This window comes from Watersipora subatra, chromosome 5, assembly GCF_963576615.1.
Source record: "Watersipora subatra chromosome 5, tzWatSuba1.1, whole genome shotgun sequence".
Classification (NCBI taxonomy): domain Eukaryota; kingdom Metazoa; phylum Bryozoa; class Gymnolaemata; order Cheilostomatida; family Watersiporidae; genus Watersipora; species Watersipora subatra.
Genome location: NC_088712.1, coordinates 57263697 through 57280689, shown reverse-complemented (window position 1 = coordinate 57280689; position 16993 = coordinate 57263697). Strand labels below are relative to the sequence as shown.

Below are 16993 nucleotides of genomic sequence, written 5' to 3'. Positions count from 1 at the left end.
ACCACCTTTTGAATATTTGTGCACAAATTTACTAGCTATGCTTTAATGTTACCTTTGATGATCTCTCATGGCACACTAGACTGCAAAGGTCTGCGCCTGTATAATTGGGACAAGCTAGTTTCCTAAAACAGCAACATTGAAGTATGGTGGACACACCCCATTTTATAACTGATCATCGACTTGTCTACATACGAGTACATGCGTGTTATTTGATCAATAGTATTAGGTAGTTTAAAGATTAACTTATTAGTATTTTTATCATTATTTTTATTTTTAATATTAGTTTTGATGTTTGGGGTGGTCTGAGTGCTAGGATGTTTCTAGATTAAAATCGACAAAACTTGATCTCGATAAAAACACTCAAAAGAAAACTATTTACAGAAGTCACTAGTTACGCGGCTGGTTGTATCTTTTGTTATTGATATTGGATAGTTGCGACGTTACGCATTTCTATTCTCTCTGGTCTCTTTGCTGAAGTGCAACTATATAGATGTCATAATCACACTTTTGCATGAATCTGATCATTCCAAGATAGGATCTTATTCAAGCTATTATATCTCTAGACTGTGTAGGCCTACAAAGGCAAAACTTACATCAACTTGTAGCTTGCTGCCTTAACTTTATATTGATAATATTTTCATCAGCAGCACATCAATGGTGTAAGTTCACCTTCGAGTGCTGTGAGCATATACATATTATAGTACATTGTATGTTACTTATAGATGTTTTCTCAAACTAATTATGAAATCACAATTCAATGCATCTTTTTGCATGGCCAGCTATAAAAAATAGCTATAAAAAAATCTATAATCTAAAAGCTATATAAAAGTCAGCTATAAGCCTTCTCCTGTGCTACCAAACAGCCAGTAGAGAAATTTCAGCACTCAGTCATGCTATTTATATGTACACAGGGCTAAAATAATTTTTCTAGAGCTCACTTCAACAGTTGAGTATAAAGTCAACACATGTTGTTAGGTAGGAGCATGTAAATGTTGCAGCTGCTTTATTTACAGCTAAAACCAGAATCAAATCATTCCAGCCGTCTTGCGCAGTACACCCTTCAGACCTGTTTCTTATTGACTAAATTGATAGCCCAAATGCAAATCTTTGTGGCTGGCTACAAGCGCTTAATTTTACTCCCGAAAATTCGAAACTCTGACAAAAAAGACATTGCCTACGATTATATAATATTATTTAATTTAGTATAGCAAAATTTAGCAGTTATAAAATAAAATAATGTGATATTGCATGTGTATACTATAGTATGATACCATGTACTGTTTCATAAAATGTCTAACTTGGAGTTGTGCTCTTCCTCCTTCCTTGAAAAAAAAACAACTGTAACAGCTATCTAGAGAGTTGGTGGTAATTAGCTGAAGTTTAATAATTCTTATAGAAGTTACCTATAAAATGGTACAATATGAACCAAGATAACATGACATAATACTATTCAACAAAATATACTGCAATATCGTATAATACTTTATAACATAATATGTTAAAAGTGTAATATATTATAATCTAATACCGTGTAATATAATATTCTATTATAAATAATATATATTATTATATACTATAATATGTTATTATATATGATATATATAATGTTTTGTTACATGTATATATAATTTTATGCAATATTATGCAACATAATATAATATCAAATGATATCCTATTGTGTCATACTGCGAAATGTAATATATAAGCGTATACACTACGTTAAGCAGGATGATACAATATATTATGTATGTATGTTTTCTTATACAATGTAAAAGGTAATATAATACAAGTAAAATGGAACCTGATACACTTTAATGCAATATGCTGTAAAAGTATATAATAATTTATCATATACTGCGACATGATGTAATGCTGTGTAGTATAAAATAATCTACTAATTAATTATAGAATATATACAAAACAAAATTCACATAAATTTAACATAGAATAGTGCGATATAATAAGTCTACATAATACATAGCTTTTCAATATTTAATTTAATGCCTAATGAAATTAAATGCTTTTTTAACACAAAATCTTAGCGGCCTGTAAGATCAACCTAGAGGCTGCAGTTATCAGAGAATCTTGTATCTCTACCAGAGCCAGGTCCTACAATACAAAATATTCAATGGAGCTTCTCTTTCTTCAGTGATATGTTTTTAATTACAGCTGCTTTAACAAGTGTTCACACTCTGATGCTGCGTCAGCACAACAACATGGTAGATCAGCTAGCAGACCTCAACCCTCACTGGAACGATGAGCAACTCTACCAGGTCTGTTGTATATATATATATATATATATATATATATATATATATATATATATATATAAATATATATATACATATAAATATATATATATATATCTGAGTCTACTTATATGCTTTTCAGCTTTGGGATTCAGAGCGTTTCCATGCTTCAAATGGATTCGGAGTTGTATCCACTCCAAATTATAAAGATAGTAACATTTAAATGCGTATGACGTCATTTCGCTTCGCTAAATCAGCACCAAGACATTTGCTGTGAGAGGATTTGAACATGACAGCAACACTTACTGCTGATGGATTCGAGTCAATAATACTTAGCTAAACTCTCCTCATTGGAGGTAAAAAGATTTTAGCACACAACCACGCGGGTCTCTACTATAAAAACATTCTGCTTCTACTCACTGCTGTTTCAGCTTAACTTCCTATCTTTGAATGAACATTTACTCACTAAAGATTGGTTGCTTGTTCGATGATGAAAAAATGACAGGGTTGGAGTTATTTACCATAACCATACAGGTCTGTAAAAATTTTTAGACTGGAAGAAAGATTCTTGGAGCCATCATGCAGCGAATCACCTATGATGAGTTTCTTCCTATAGTCATTGGACCTCAATATATGCGGCGCTATGGTCTTTCTTTGTTGGAACGTGGCAGGTTCTCAGGCTATTCTTCTAGTGTGGATACATCAGTTATGTGAGTTAAACAGTAATGTCTTCAGATAAAATGAAATTTTTATGTAAATAATGGTACTTGAAGACATTATGTTAAAATTAGGTATAATATACTTTTTATTTTACATATTCGACAACTATTTGTAAGTTGATGTAGATCTCTACTGAATAATTTATCTGTCGAAGTAACTGGCATGCTGCAAGTAGAAAAGGCTAGTTTTTGAGTCCTATAGAAGCAAATCAGCACAATGAATTTATTGTGAAAACGCAGAAAGTCCGGAATTCTAAATACTATTAGTGAAGCGAAGTAAATTGATGCAAAAACTACTTAGCAAGTCTTCATTTGCAAGTTTTATAATGATTGAGACAGTAACCCTGGCAGTCCGATCTGGTGCACCATGACAGACCATCATGCGTAATAGTAATATTTATAATTATTTCAAAGGGTTGCGAGGCAATCGAGTAATGCAGATTGTAGTATGCTTGGCTGACAAACTGAATCCATGAGTTCAAATTTAGTGTATGTCGTATGTAATATTCTTTTTCTTATTGTTTATGTAAAATGTGAGAAGTTGTCTTCTCACTTATCAATGCCACCGCAAAAATTTATTTTCATAATTCTCGGTACTAAAATTAAAATTCATCACTTACATGCTAGAAAACTGGCATCAAACCTTTTAAGTTTTGGTTACTAGAATTGTAAAGAGTTATCTTTTTACTCATTAGTATTGAAATTTAAGAAAAATCATTAATTTTAAATATAAAGAGCAAGTATATTAACAACATTTTTTGTCACTATATGCTAATATGCTGTATGATATAATTTCGTATTATATTATATTCTATTCCATTATAATATATTATATTATGTTGCATTATATAACATTACATATGTATAATAATAGATTAATATACTGACTTCAGACATGAGTGATTTAAAAAAACTACAACTCAATTTTTTCTTAATTAAGTCCACTAAATTTCAGTTATCTAAAAAAATTTTTAGTACGGCTGCAAAAGTAGTAGTCGAATTCTTCATTAAATGTGAACAAACAACTCCAAACAATCTTTCAACAGGGCTGAGTTTTCAACTGCAGCATTCCGATTTGGCCACTCTTTGATCAGACAAACCTTTTCTCACTCAGGCCATGGAATTGACCTCAAGGACATTTTTGATTCTTACAAAACCACCAGTAGATATGGTAAGTAATTCAATTCATTTCTCATTTTTTAAAAGTGTCGTATTTATTGTAGGTTTACCAATAGGACAATTTTTGCAGCTCATTACGGAAAAGTTTTATACATACGTTGAACAAGTTCAGCTGGTTATGGGCAATTTTGGTGATTTAGAATGAGGCATGCACTTGGCTTATGTGTGATATAATGATATTATATTATATTATGATATTATATTATATAATGATATTTAAATTATAAAATTAAATCTTTAATTGATGATGTGCAATACAATTTCACATTTTGCAAGCAAATAAAGCAAAACAAATTTAAAATGGCAGTAATAGAAAGAAGATTAATAAAAATTATTTCCAAAAGTTAGAAAAAAATACAATTATTGTGTATATATGACCGACTGACCAATGTGACTTATAAAAATGTTCAAGCTATTTGCCTTAGTGTGCTACATTAAAATCATAACTCTTTCTGTGCTTGAAGAATAACTGCGAACAAAGACTATTACTTGAAGAGTGAAGCTTCTTTTTCTTGTAAAAACAAACTTCTCCTTTTGTACATTTGGCTGTGCTCTGGTCTTGCTGTGATATTAAATCTAGAGAGCGCTGTGTTTGTTAAAAATGTGATTTTAAGATTCATTATTGATATGGTATGCTTGGAGAATATTAATGTTTTTAGAAAAAAAAAACAATAGACTAGAAATTCTTCTTTCATACAGCCCACGACCAAAGTGATAATGGAAAAAGAAAGGGTACTGCCGGTTGAGAAATGCGATATTAGCGGTCAAATGGCACTGCAGTGCAATAGGAGAACTGCAATGGTAGCTGTAATGTACTGGGTGTTATTATGTACAACAAACAGCAATAATGAAAGGAAAGGATTATATGTTTATATCTCTTCCCTGAAATAGGAGAAATGCAATTTTAGAAGTAAAACGGCAAGCTGCTGTGTAATATACACATGCTGGGGGGCTGTATATCGTTGGTCATAGCAACCAATATCAAGAAGTTGTGATATTTATCTAGATTTCTGTATTTATATCTAAAAAATTATGCTAAATTCAAAAATCCACACAGATTTTAGCTGGTTGTCATAGAAATAGATGTATATCTATAAAAAAATGTAAGCCTATTACTTAATTTTGCACATATTAAAAACGACTTGGCAGTACCGTGATATTGGGCACAGCCGCAGTTTCATCAACAAAATTTTTAGAAAAATAATAACAGTAACATAATGCACACTATCGGTTACTATATACTTTGATCTTGTATATTCAAATGATTATTCTTATAACTAAATCTTATAATAATCGTATAAAATCGAATAATTATTTTTACAATTAAATATTGTAATAATCTTCTAAGAATTGTTAGAAAAATATCATCGTCATTTCCTTTACTTTCACTGCTCTGGACATCAGTTGGAATACCAAAGTACTCATTATAAGTATCCAAAATTTCAGAGTCCGGTAGAATCGGCAAAAAAGAAACGATTACTTTTCAGTACTTCTACATTAATTACAGAAACCTTCGGCAATTGGACAATGCCATAGTCTGGTGAAATGTGCATGTTTTGTTCGTGAAATGCGCGCAACTCAATGGTTCTACTTTCTGTCAGACAGCCTTATCGGCGTTTTGTTGGCCGGTCTTAATTTTGATTTAAAAAGGTTTGTCAAGTTTTTATGGCAATTTTAAGTCAAATTAATCTGTCTATTTATGTACAATCCGATCAGATGAGTTAGTTTTAGGATATTGCGTCAACCTTTCAAAGACTTGGTAACATAGTTAAATATGTTTATATGTGTTTTTGCATCATTATTATACTGAAATGACTCTACACAAAAATGGTTAAATTTTTTGGTTGGATTTCGGTACAAGGGTTTGGTAACAGCCGATGACGGATAATGTTTCGGGAGTTGTGTGCGCATATGCATTCATCATAAAGCTCCCAAACAGTTGCTTCGCTCGTGTTCGGTCGTAGGATTAAAACGATGTATTTTGTAACATTACGTAGAAATAGTTTTGCAATATTTTCATTTACGTCAACCTACATGTATGTGATCAAATCTTTATGATCAATGTCAGCGATTAATTTACATCAACCTATATGTTCAAATCTTTTTACAATACAGCCACAGGTAAGCTTAGATCACAAGAAAACTGACAAATTTTGACAAACAAAATTCGTTTTGTATTAAATTCGGGACAGTATTAGTAATACATTATTGATGTAACGACTATCCAGCTTTTTAATAACAAAAATAAAGTTCTCAACTGAATCTAAGCATTAATTTTTTTGTGTGAAAGATAGTCAACTTGAAGATTTAGTATAATCTGTGGTTAATCTCACTTAATCTTATAATATTACTATAATCTGTAGTTGATACAATTTCCGATCTCTTACGTTTTTACTTCTTTAAAATTGTCTCAAAAAACTTTAGTCTATCAGCTTGCACTTTATTTTTCCTTTTTGTTAAATGGACATTAGATACTTTTTATAAGGTTTCAAGTGTTTCTTTTTCTCTGAAGTGGTCAAGGTTTTGGAGTGCAAGTCTAACACATGAGAATTAGTAAACCTCTGGTATGGTCTTACCGAGAGATAGAAACATCTAGACAAGATCCTTGGGAAATGTTTAATAAAACCAAAGTAGGAATGGTAAAAAACTAAAATACAAACAAGCTGGTACTAATGATCTTTTTGATAATCAAATTATCTACGTAGTGGTCAACAGTGTTGTACACTATGCATGTGTTGTTGTACACTATGCATGTGTTGTTGTACACTATGCAGGTGTTGTTGTACACTATGCATGTGTTGTTGTACACTATGCATGTGTTGTTGTACACTATGCAGGTGTTGTTGCACACTATGCATGTGTTGTTGTACACTATGCAAGTGTTGTTGTACACTATGCATGTGTTGTTGTACACTATGCAGGTGTTGTTGTACACTATGCATGTGTTGTTGTACACTATGCAGGTGTCATTGTACACTATGCATGTGTTGTTCTACACTATGCAGGTGTTGTTGTACGCTATGCAGGTGTCATTGTACACTATGCATGTGTTGTTGTACACTATGCAAGTGTCATTGTACACTATGCATGTGTTGTTGTACACTATTCAGGTGTTGTTCTACACTATGCAGGTGTTGTTCTACACTATGCAGGTGTTGTTGTACGCTATGCAGGTGTCATTGTACACTATGCATGTGTTGTTCTACACTATGCAGGTGTTGTTCTACACTATGCAGGTGTTGTTCTACACTATGCAGGTGTTGTTCTACACTATGCAGGTGTTGTTGTACAATTGTTGGACTGGATCTATTCTCAACTTTGCTCTAAAACAAGACTAGAAAGAGTTGCATCTGATCTAAACTTCACATTTGCCAACATTCTCTCCTAGATTCCTCTTTTTAAAGATAAACTTAAACTAAATCTTTGTAGATTTTATTAGAAAGTATCAGTATTTTCCTATTAATTGTGATTGTTTACTGTCAGGATGTTTGAAAATAAAAATTGATAAAGCTTGAACGTGGGTAAGTTGCTCAGAAGAAAAACTCATGACCAGACTCCTCTAAAAATAATGTCAGCAGTTGTGCATGATGTCAGCAGTTGGGCATGTTGTCAGCAGTTGTGCATGATATCAGTAGTTGTGCATGTTGTTCATAAGTGATAAATATGTGGTCTCATCAACATCGGGTATTTATATGTTTGTATGTTTACACGAAATTTAGAAAACCAAGTTGGGCTAGTTCTAATCAACCTAAATTATCTTATAGTTAAACTGTTTTGAAACTTATATAAAATGTATCTGAAGCGGTATTTGGAGGATTTTTATAGCAATCAGGAGCAAATACAAAACAAAATATATGTCAATAGAGATGAATAACTCTGCAACTTGAACGAAGTAGCTGATGTCATAATGAAAGGGACAAACAGGAAACACAACTATTGACTTCATTTTTGAAAACAAATTTTTTTCTGATCGTTTTAACCACGATTCAGTTTTGCCAAATTTACTCTTGAAACACCTGGTTGTCAGATCACCTCAAACATCAAAACAAACACAAATAATAGAAAAAGTACCGATACTATTTGATATAATCTATTTAGATTTTGTAAAAGTTTATTTTTAAGCTAACTGTTATACATATATGGTGGTTAATGGTTTCCTGAAATTTTGATAGCAACAGCTAAGTACTCTGACCCAAAGATTTTAACTAAAATGAGTTTTTTTAAGTGTTTCAATGTAAAACTACATTCTGAAAAGTGTCTGATCATTTTTGGACCATTGCCAACAACTCACTTGTTTGATGATGATTTTAAGTAAGGTGAGGTTTAATCTTTTTATTTTTTATTTTATTAGTCCATAAACTTTTATCTTCTATCCATCTGTCAAAATACATCAGAACCATGCACATTTAATGTATCAAAACACACTTCTTATCATCTTCTGCATTAAGCAATATAACTCATGGCTGCTGTAGTTTTAACAGAGGTATCTCTGAGTAACCAACTTTTAAACTTTTAGGATCTGATGGACTTTTAAAAGGAATGATTCAAGATAGAATAGAAGCATGTGACCAGTTTGTTACAAGAGGGGTAAGTCTCTGTTAATCAGCTTTTCAATACAAATAAAGTACTTTACTTGTACTTTACTCGAACTGGGAAATGTTTAGGTTTTATCTAAAACAGCTCTATTCTCATTTAAAAGTAGCTGAAATAAGCTCTATATGAGTACAGATAAGAATAGAGGCCTTCATCTCAAAAAGTACATACTCAAATCTCTACAAAATATATATAAATATGTATATAATAGATAAGTAGTCAGGCCTATAACTGCTAACACTCTACACTCTGAAAAGTGTGGAGTGTTATAGCTAACTATTCCAACCAAGCCTATTCCAACACTCTTAGTTAAATATTTTAATAATTATATATATATAATATATACATGTATATAAATATAAATATGTAAATGTATATAAATACATCAAAAATGTATATATGAAACTTTATATAGATATATATAAAACTATTTGTATGTAGATAAGTAAATAAATGTATATATGAAAGTATATATATAAATATGTATAAAATATATATATAAATATGTATAAAAAACATATATATATATAAATGTAAATAAATATATATATAAATATATATAAATGTGTGAATAAATATATACATGAATCTGTATATAAATATGTATATAAATATATAAATATATAGACTAAAACCTATTTGGGAAGTCAGATTTTTTTTTACCACACATCTTCTGTGTAGTGTCGCTCATCAGATGTCTTTGGTTAAAAGCAGACACCTGATGAGCGACTTTTCAGAGAATTTTTAGCCTAAATAGTTCCTCCACCTATCACTATTAATCTCGAGTTCTTTTGTAACTTTGAATTTACTTTATCTTATTAATTTTTAGTAGTATATATCATAATTTTATATAAAAGAATAGGTGTGAGTTGAACAAAAAGGTGGGTTTGATCAATTATGGTTTTTTGTGTGGTAAACACGCAATTGCATGCAATAAATTGTAAGTATGTGTTTGGATGGTTAAAACTCTATCTCTTTGGAAACATTAGAAATTACATAATTTTCTTCTAAAAAGGTTGATTAGCTTATTGTTTCTAGCAGTTGAAATACATGTATGTAGGTCGATATAAAGGAGGTAAGTATTAAAGTAAAATATACTGAAGTAAGTTCTTAATCTGTTACGAGTTCAGTAGCGATAATTGACCACGCTGATCACAATTGTTCACATTGATTATATTGATTAATGTGATCAATGGGATCACATTGACTGATATATCACGATAGCATTAACCATGCTTTATATAAACCCAAAAGGAAAAAGCTCAGAATATTTAGAGGCTTTAAAACTTTTAAGAGTAGCTCGAGATAATTTGGCAAAATATTTTTTTAGTTATTTCTACGCTCAAGTACATTTGCTTTTGCAGTTTCATTTTGTTTTTTATAGTTTCACTTTGCTTTTGTAGTTTCATTTTGCTTTTGTAGTTTCACTTTGTTTTTGTGCAAAGAGTTGATAGAATAAAATTTATTTTACCAACTTTTATTCATTTTATTTTATCAAATTTTATTGAATAGAAATTATTCGGTTAATAAAATTCTAGCCGCATTGTGCAGTAGACGTTTTGTTTATTTATAAATCTTAATTTTGAAGTCTACTAGACTATTAGTTCTTGAAACGCTGCCAAAATACTAAGAACACTTTTATTCAACTGAAAAATTAAAATTGGCTGCCTACATAACATTAGTTTCTAATTCTAATGACATACTGATTGAAATTCTTACTGATGAAAGTTCAAAAGGTCAAAAATAGAAAAAATTTAGAAAGCTTCTTCTCAGAAACAAAAGTTTTACACTAAAAAAAATTTTTATTCGTAAAAAATAGACATACTCTATTAAGTTTAGTTTACATTAACCATTAGGTTTTCTGTAAGGTACTTCTAAAACATCACATATTTGAAAAAACTTGAAAAAACTATTTGCTGTATTTGATTTCTGTTTGTTTTAGCAAGTTCTACAAGTTTCGGCCCTCAAAATGATGTTCATTTCAAAAGGAGTTGTGCTACCCTAAGTACTTTCATAGTCTATTGAAAGTTGTTAATATTGTCTAGGATCAGATGACCTGCTTGTATGTGCAAAATTAGGCTTCTAAGTGCTAAGGCTATATTATTAAAAACACTTGGATATTACAGTGGGCCTTTTACAAAAAGGTAAATTTTTAGAAACTTAGGGCTACCCAAAACCCTTGATATAAATAGATAATGAAACTTCATAGAATTTCTATTTAAAAGACGCAATCGCAACAATTAATAATTAATAAACATTTAATAAAACCGTGAACAATTGCAAGCGAACGTTGAAATGCTTCTGTGGTCATTCAAAAACATGTTGACAACAAGAATCTGACATGTCCATAATAAATGCCAGTAAACATTACTTGTAATAATATCTTCACTGCTTCTACTATAGCCATAATTTATGCAACAGGTTAGAGACAATTTATTTGGGGAGGAGATGGATCTGCCCTCATTCAATATCCAAAGAGGTAGAGACCACGGGCTAGCTAGCTACAATGATGTAAGGTAAGGAATATTCACAAAATTTGTGTTTTTTTAAGGCAAAGCAAAAGATAGTAAAAATCCATAGTCATTAGGCTTTGCTATCTTCATATCCTTTTGTTCTTTAGTATAATTATAGTTGATACTAAGTACTTTGTTATTTTCTCTTACCTAATATTTAATTTAATATAATATATGAGGTAATTAACTACTGTGTCAATTTTTAGAAACACTTGCGGCCAAAGTACCACCAAAAGCAAAATAATTTACTCTTAAAAGGCAACCCAAAAAACTAATTTAGTTGGCGCAAAAATATTTTTTGCCAAAGTGACTGCAATTTTGATTTACGATATTATTTTTAATATGATATCTGACACCACAAGTAATTTTTTCTCATACTTGAAGCTGTTTCAAATAAGTTGCTGGGTTCTTTGTTTTTATGCTGTCTGCCAACAGATTTATATATCTCTTTCTAGGAGAGCATTTCGCATGTCAACCTCCAGTAACTGGGATGGAATGGCTGGTCACAGCCACAGCCACAGAACGGTGAATGATATGCAAACAGTTTATCCGCATCCCGAAGACATTGAACTATTTCCTGGAGGTACTTATAGCTTACGATAGAACTTCACACAAACAGTTATTTATAGTTATATATATTATGTTACATTACAGCTATATATTATTACAGTTATATACTGCAATATTGTATATTTTAGTTATATACATTGTAGAAAAGTCTCATTAGCAACGCGTATAGGGAAGTCATTAGTATAAATTGGAATTGATTATAAAACATTTTCGATAATATTTTTTTGGGAATTAAGTAGGTTAAAAATTTTTTTAGTAGGTTAAAAAAACGTTTTTTATTACACTATTTATATCATTAACTTGAATTATTTTTGCACTTGGTTGTTTTTATCAGTGTTGTGTCAGGTTTTTGCTTGTTAGATTTTTTAAACATGTTAAACTTGCTTGTATAAATTAGAATTGTTTATAAAACACTTTAAATTAAAATCATTTTTCTATAGTTCAATTCGCATCTGCCATGAACATGAAGTATTTTGTACTTGGCTTGTACTTGTACTTGTTCATCGTTAAAATGTAGCGTTTTTCTTTGAGCAAAATATAACAACACAAATAGCCGCACAAACGCAATTGCTCTCACAAATTGTTTATGATTTATATTCCAACATGTATTCCAACAATACTTGACTAGCGGCACTAAAATATCCAGCAAAGATGTCATGACCTTCACACAACTGAAGTCAATTTTTATTGGTCAATCTATTTTCCAACGCATCCCATTGTTTAGTAGCCATAGTGTGTAACCACATCAAATATCAACCCTATACATCGGTGATGTATGTCATTGGTCTGTGTAGACAGTAGTTTGTGCGGCCTTCAAGTAAGTGAAACTTAAAATACTTTGCTTTGTTTTTTGTCTGATTTTATGCACTTACGCAACTGTAGGCATGGCAGAGACACCTCTGCCTGGCGCTCTTGTTGGAGAAACCTTTGCCAACATCATAGCTGACCAATTCAGAAGATTGCGGTATGGTGACCGATATTGGCATGAAACCACAGACACAAGAAGAGGATTTACGGACGGTAAAAATATTGATTTCAAACAGCTTTTGACAGCTTTAATCATCTAGGAGAGTTTATTTCACCCTAAAAGAAAGCTTGCTATGGCTAATGTACACATGAGTTTGATTATCAATTATGCTGTTACGTCTATTTAGCTATTTTTACCTCCTTGTAACTAAAATTCTTTAATTATTTTAATGAGAATTGCTTGTAACCTTTCTGCTGAGTAAATCTATTTTTTGCCAAGTAGTTCAACTGTTAAAGATGAGCTTGCACAGAGATTTAGTAGATTTTATCAGAAAGTATCGTATTTCTCTATCATCTGCGATTGTTTTTATATTTGAGATGATCTGATAGCCAGGATGTTTTAAGATTAAAATCAACAAAACTTGATTGCGGTTAAAAAGGTCAGATTAATCAAAATTGTGATTATGATATTTATAGTTGCAAAAAGTTTGATGGAATAGAGAGACGTAACTCTGGAATTTGAAGACAATAGCCAATATCAACTATAGTACCTATAGCGACTAGTGATGTCATCTCACACATATTTTTCTTCTGAGCAATTTAACCTCGACCAAGTTTTGTCAATTTTAATTTTGAAGCATTTTGACAGTCAAAGCACAACGAACATAAAAAACTATAGCAAATGATAAAAAATATTAATACTTTCTGATAAAATCTGCCAAAATTTTGTGTAAGTTCATTTTTAATGGTTAGAAAGTTGTTTCCTCACAAACATTTCTATCCCTTTGTCAGCCCAGCTAACAGCGATCAGAAGAGTCACTTTGGCATCACTCTACTGTGAAAATATTCCTGGAATTCGAATCAGAAAGAATTTGCTGCGAGTCGAAAGCTATGAGTAAGTTTGGATTAGTAGTCACACACTTGCTTAGCAGTTGCCTTCCCTTGTAAAATACTTAAGCAAAAACATAAGTGTCTCTTGGCAATACGGCTAGACTTGTCAATAATAATAGCTGACACAATTAGCAATTTTATCTAAGCTTATTTTGATAAGGACGAGTCAGCAACCTTTTCAAGATTATATGAAAATGTTTGTCAAAGTACGCATTATTCTTGAAGTCTGTAGGTCAACAGGCACTGATATAATTAACAGTAAGCCTTATCTTTAAAGCATCCAATAAAAGACCACTAGCCAAAAATAATATGCAATTATGTATCACTCAATTTGGTTTAAAGAAATTATTCGACTTTTAGCTTTGGTGACAAGTGATATACTATCATTCACAATGATAGGAAATAGCAGGCAAACTGGATGCGATGTTGCTTAATTATAATATCTAACTATAATATATAAATAATATAAATGTTTATATTTATTCAAATAATAAATATAAATAACACATGTATATTACTAATACATAAAAGATATTAATAATATCTTTTAGATAATATTAATATCTTTTTATCTTTTTTAATATTACTAATACCTAAAAGATATTAATAATATGTTTTAGATATTATCAATATATTTTTATCTATATAATTTTATCTAATACTTGACCTTATTAGTATCTAAAAGATATTAGTAAGGTCAATTATTAAAAAACCTTTTACAATTTTTAAACATTAAAACAAGTGGTATGGCTACTTTCTAAGAACTCATAACAGCGGTCAAGGTGAGCTGGTACGCGGATAGCTATAGAACTTCAGTCCAACTCATCTGTGACATATTTTTAGCAACCCAGCAACAGACTGCAGTCAAATTGAAGTTTTGGATCTTACTCCATGGCAAGAAGCAACTCCGCGCAATTCGGAACCTTCTAGGTCAAGATCCTATCCTGCCCCTCGACCTCCAACATATCCATCTCCTCGCACTCAGCCCAAGCCGGCAGCCTACCCTCCGACACAACGATCATACTACCAGCCTAGATATCAAGGCTCAGACACCCCTAGGCCATCACGCCCTCCAACAGCTCGTCCGCGAAACACGGCACGACCTTTTCGCTACTCACCGAGGCGTCCAAGATACTACAGAAACCCTCAATCCTATCCTAGGTTCTATTAAAACCTTTACTGAGTTTAAGGAGAGGCTTGAGACCCGATCAACCTCACTTTCAGCGCATAGCTTTGCACTTGGACCAATATTTATTCAGAAAACGAGTGGGTATTGTAAAATAATTATTTGGGTGTTAGACTACAGTAGCTTACTACAAATTCTTGGACACAAAGTTGCCAAACAAAATGTGGCCTAAAGCGTGTGAACCTAATTTGAATAATGCTTAAACTTTGCCATTAGAGGAATGTTGATTATTGCCTTTAATAGTTAATATATGAAAGGTTTGTTTTTGTTCAAGTTTGTTGTTTACTACAATAAAGCAGTCAGAAATTTATTGAACAGTAACTTTGATTGGATGCACACCCCACTAATTTGTTTATCAACTAGTATAGCTCTAAGTAGCTTGTTGGAGTAGAACTATAGCAGTGTTGAACCAGCAGCAAACATTATAGCTACATTTAGCTACTCGTCAGCTAGTCATCAGTTAGATATCAGTTAATTATCAGTCAATCACCAGTCAATAAAGTAGTAACAAGTTAGTCACTAATTAGTTACAAGTTGCAATTACAACTAATTAAATCTCCGTGTAGGTACATGTTGTAAAAAAACATTGCTGCATATGATATCTGCAACAGTTGTGATTTCTCATGAGCATAGCCTTGCAAACCCATGAAATAAATCATTTGGGTAGACTGAACAGTGTCTGGGCCAAAGCGTGATCAGGGAATCACACCAGTGATATGATTGGCCTTGTGCTGGCTCAGGATTCTTTAGTTGGAGCTTCACGGTATGGCAATTTAATTGTTCGGAAGCGATTTTGAAGGTAGACTATTTGAAAATCGCCACCTCTTGAAGAAATCTTGCCACTCGTATAAAGGACAATCATGTAATGGCTATTTCTCTCACACCTGATAACTTTCAGAGTGAGTAATACTGGAACGGAAAAGCCTGAGCTTTTTAGTTTTATAATAAGCTCACTCCATAGCCTTCTGCACACATGGGCAGTCATGAAATAAGTGTTTCTCATTATCACAAATTCAAAACAGTTTCTTTATAGGTTAAATTATACAAATAAATACTACCAAAGAGTTACCATTTTTTTACAAAATAATATCGCAGTATATCGTATAAAGTAGAAGATTCGCGATATATCGCTATTCGATGTGATATTGCAAATGTACAATATCAAATCGTCTGGAGACTTTCTGAATTTCTGTTAGTTGTGAGTTAAGCAATAATGAATCATAAGTTAGTAATTGACTATACTTATCAGTTACTATAAGGTACAAAATGTAAGGAAAATAGCCGCATAGCCTAGATTTTTTTAATCTATGATGAGGAGATGAGCAGTAGCTAACACGTGATGTCAACTTACATTAACTTATATATTAACATGAATATAAATGTACAAGAGTATCACATACATTGGATTAGTATTGCTTAGTAAAAAAAGAGAGAAAAATAAGAAAAAATGAACTACAGGTAAAAATGGTAAGGAAATGAATGGAACACTTTGTATTACTGAACTTCCAAACTCTCAATGAAAGATTTGTGTCTATGAAAGATGTCTGTGCTGCATTAACATAACTATAGATGTGCTGAGTTTAAATTATAGAAGATTATCTAATATTTGTCTAAAGGTTTCAAGCAAAGATTTATAATTGACTTTTTTAGTAAAATGAGCAGTTGCATAAAAATATAAAGAATAGTTTGTGTTTGAGTTAAAGCTATTTATTATTTCTCCCGCTCTTTTTTTCTGCACTTTTTCTGCCTGTAAAAAAGTAAATACTGCTGTTTAATATACCGTATTGTAAGTTTCAGTGTTTTGCTTAATAAATTTTTAAAGGTTGATTTGCAACAAAGTTTAAAAGTTTCAATTTAAAAGTTTCAGACTTCATTTGCAAGAACAAAAGGCGCAAAATGACTGACTACCAGCTATAGCACTGAGGAAACGAGGTCTGACAGTGCATTTCACGTTAAATGTTGACTTGCAACAAAGTTCACATTACAGTTATTTGATATCAAAATATTCACCATGTCTTACTCTGCTGTGTTGTAGGTGCCAAATGTGTGTAAAAGTTATTACAAGCTCTTAAAAGCTCAAAACGAAAAGCCGCCGGAGATTGGAATCTATTTATTTCTCTTACGGAG

At 31.6% G+C, this 16993-nt stretch overlaps 2 protein-coding genes across 2 annotated transcripts in view; one reads left to right on the top strand and one right to left on the bottom strand.

The window, feature by feature from the left end:
- Window positions 1-15176, top strand: part of LOC137396197 (eosinophil peroxidase-like) — a 28831-nt gene extending 13655 nt beyond the window's left edge. Inside the window, exons 9-17 of the mRNA XM_068082357.1 lie at window positions 2170-2273; window positions 2802-2959; window positions 4015-4139; window positions 8664-8734; window positions 11162-11256; window positions 11709-11836; window positions 12706-12843; window positions 13582-13684; window positions 14524-15176. Of these exons, the coding sequence (XP_067938458.1) occupies window positions 2170-2273; window positions 2802-2959; window positions 4015-4139; window positions 8664-8734; window positions 11162-11256; window positions 11709-11836; window positions 12706-12843; window positions 13582-13684; window positions 14524-14851 (1250 nt within the window). The 3' untranslated portion in view covers window positions 14852-15176. The remainder of the gene's footprint in view (window positions 1-2169; window positions 2274-2801; window positions 2960-4014; window positions 4140-8663; window positions 8735-11161; window positions 11257-11708; window positions 11837-12705; window positions 12844-13581; window positions 13685-14523) is intronic.
- LOC137396674 (dynein heavy chain-like) lies at window positions 6856-8093 on the bottom strand. Its single transcript, XM_068082990.1, is given in 3 exon segments — window positions 6856-7018; window positions 7235-7470; window positions 8070-8093. Coding segments are annotated over 3 exon segments (423 nt in total).
- Window positions 15177-16993: the final 1817 nt, after the last annotated feature.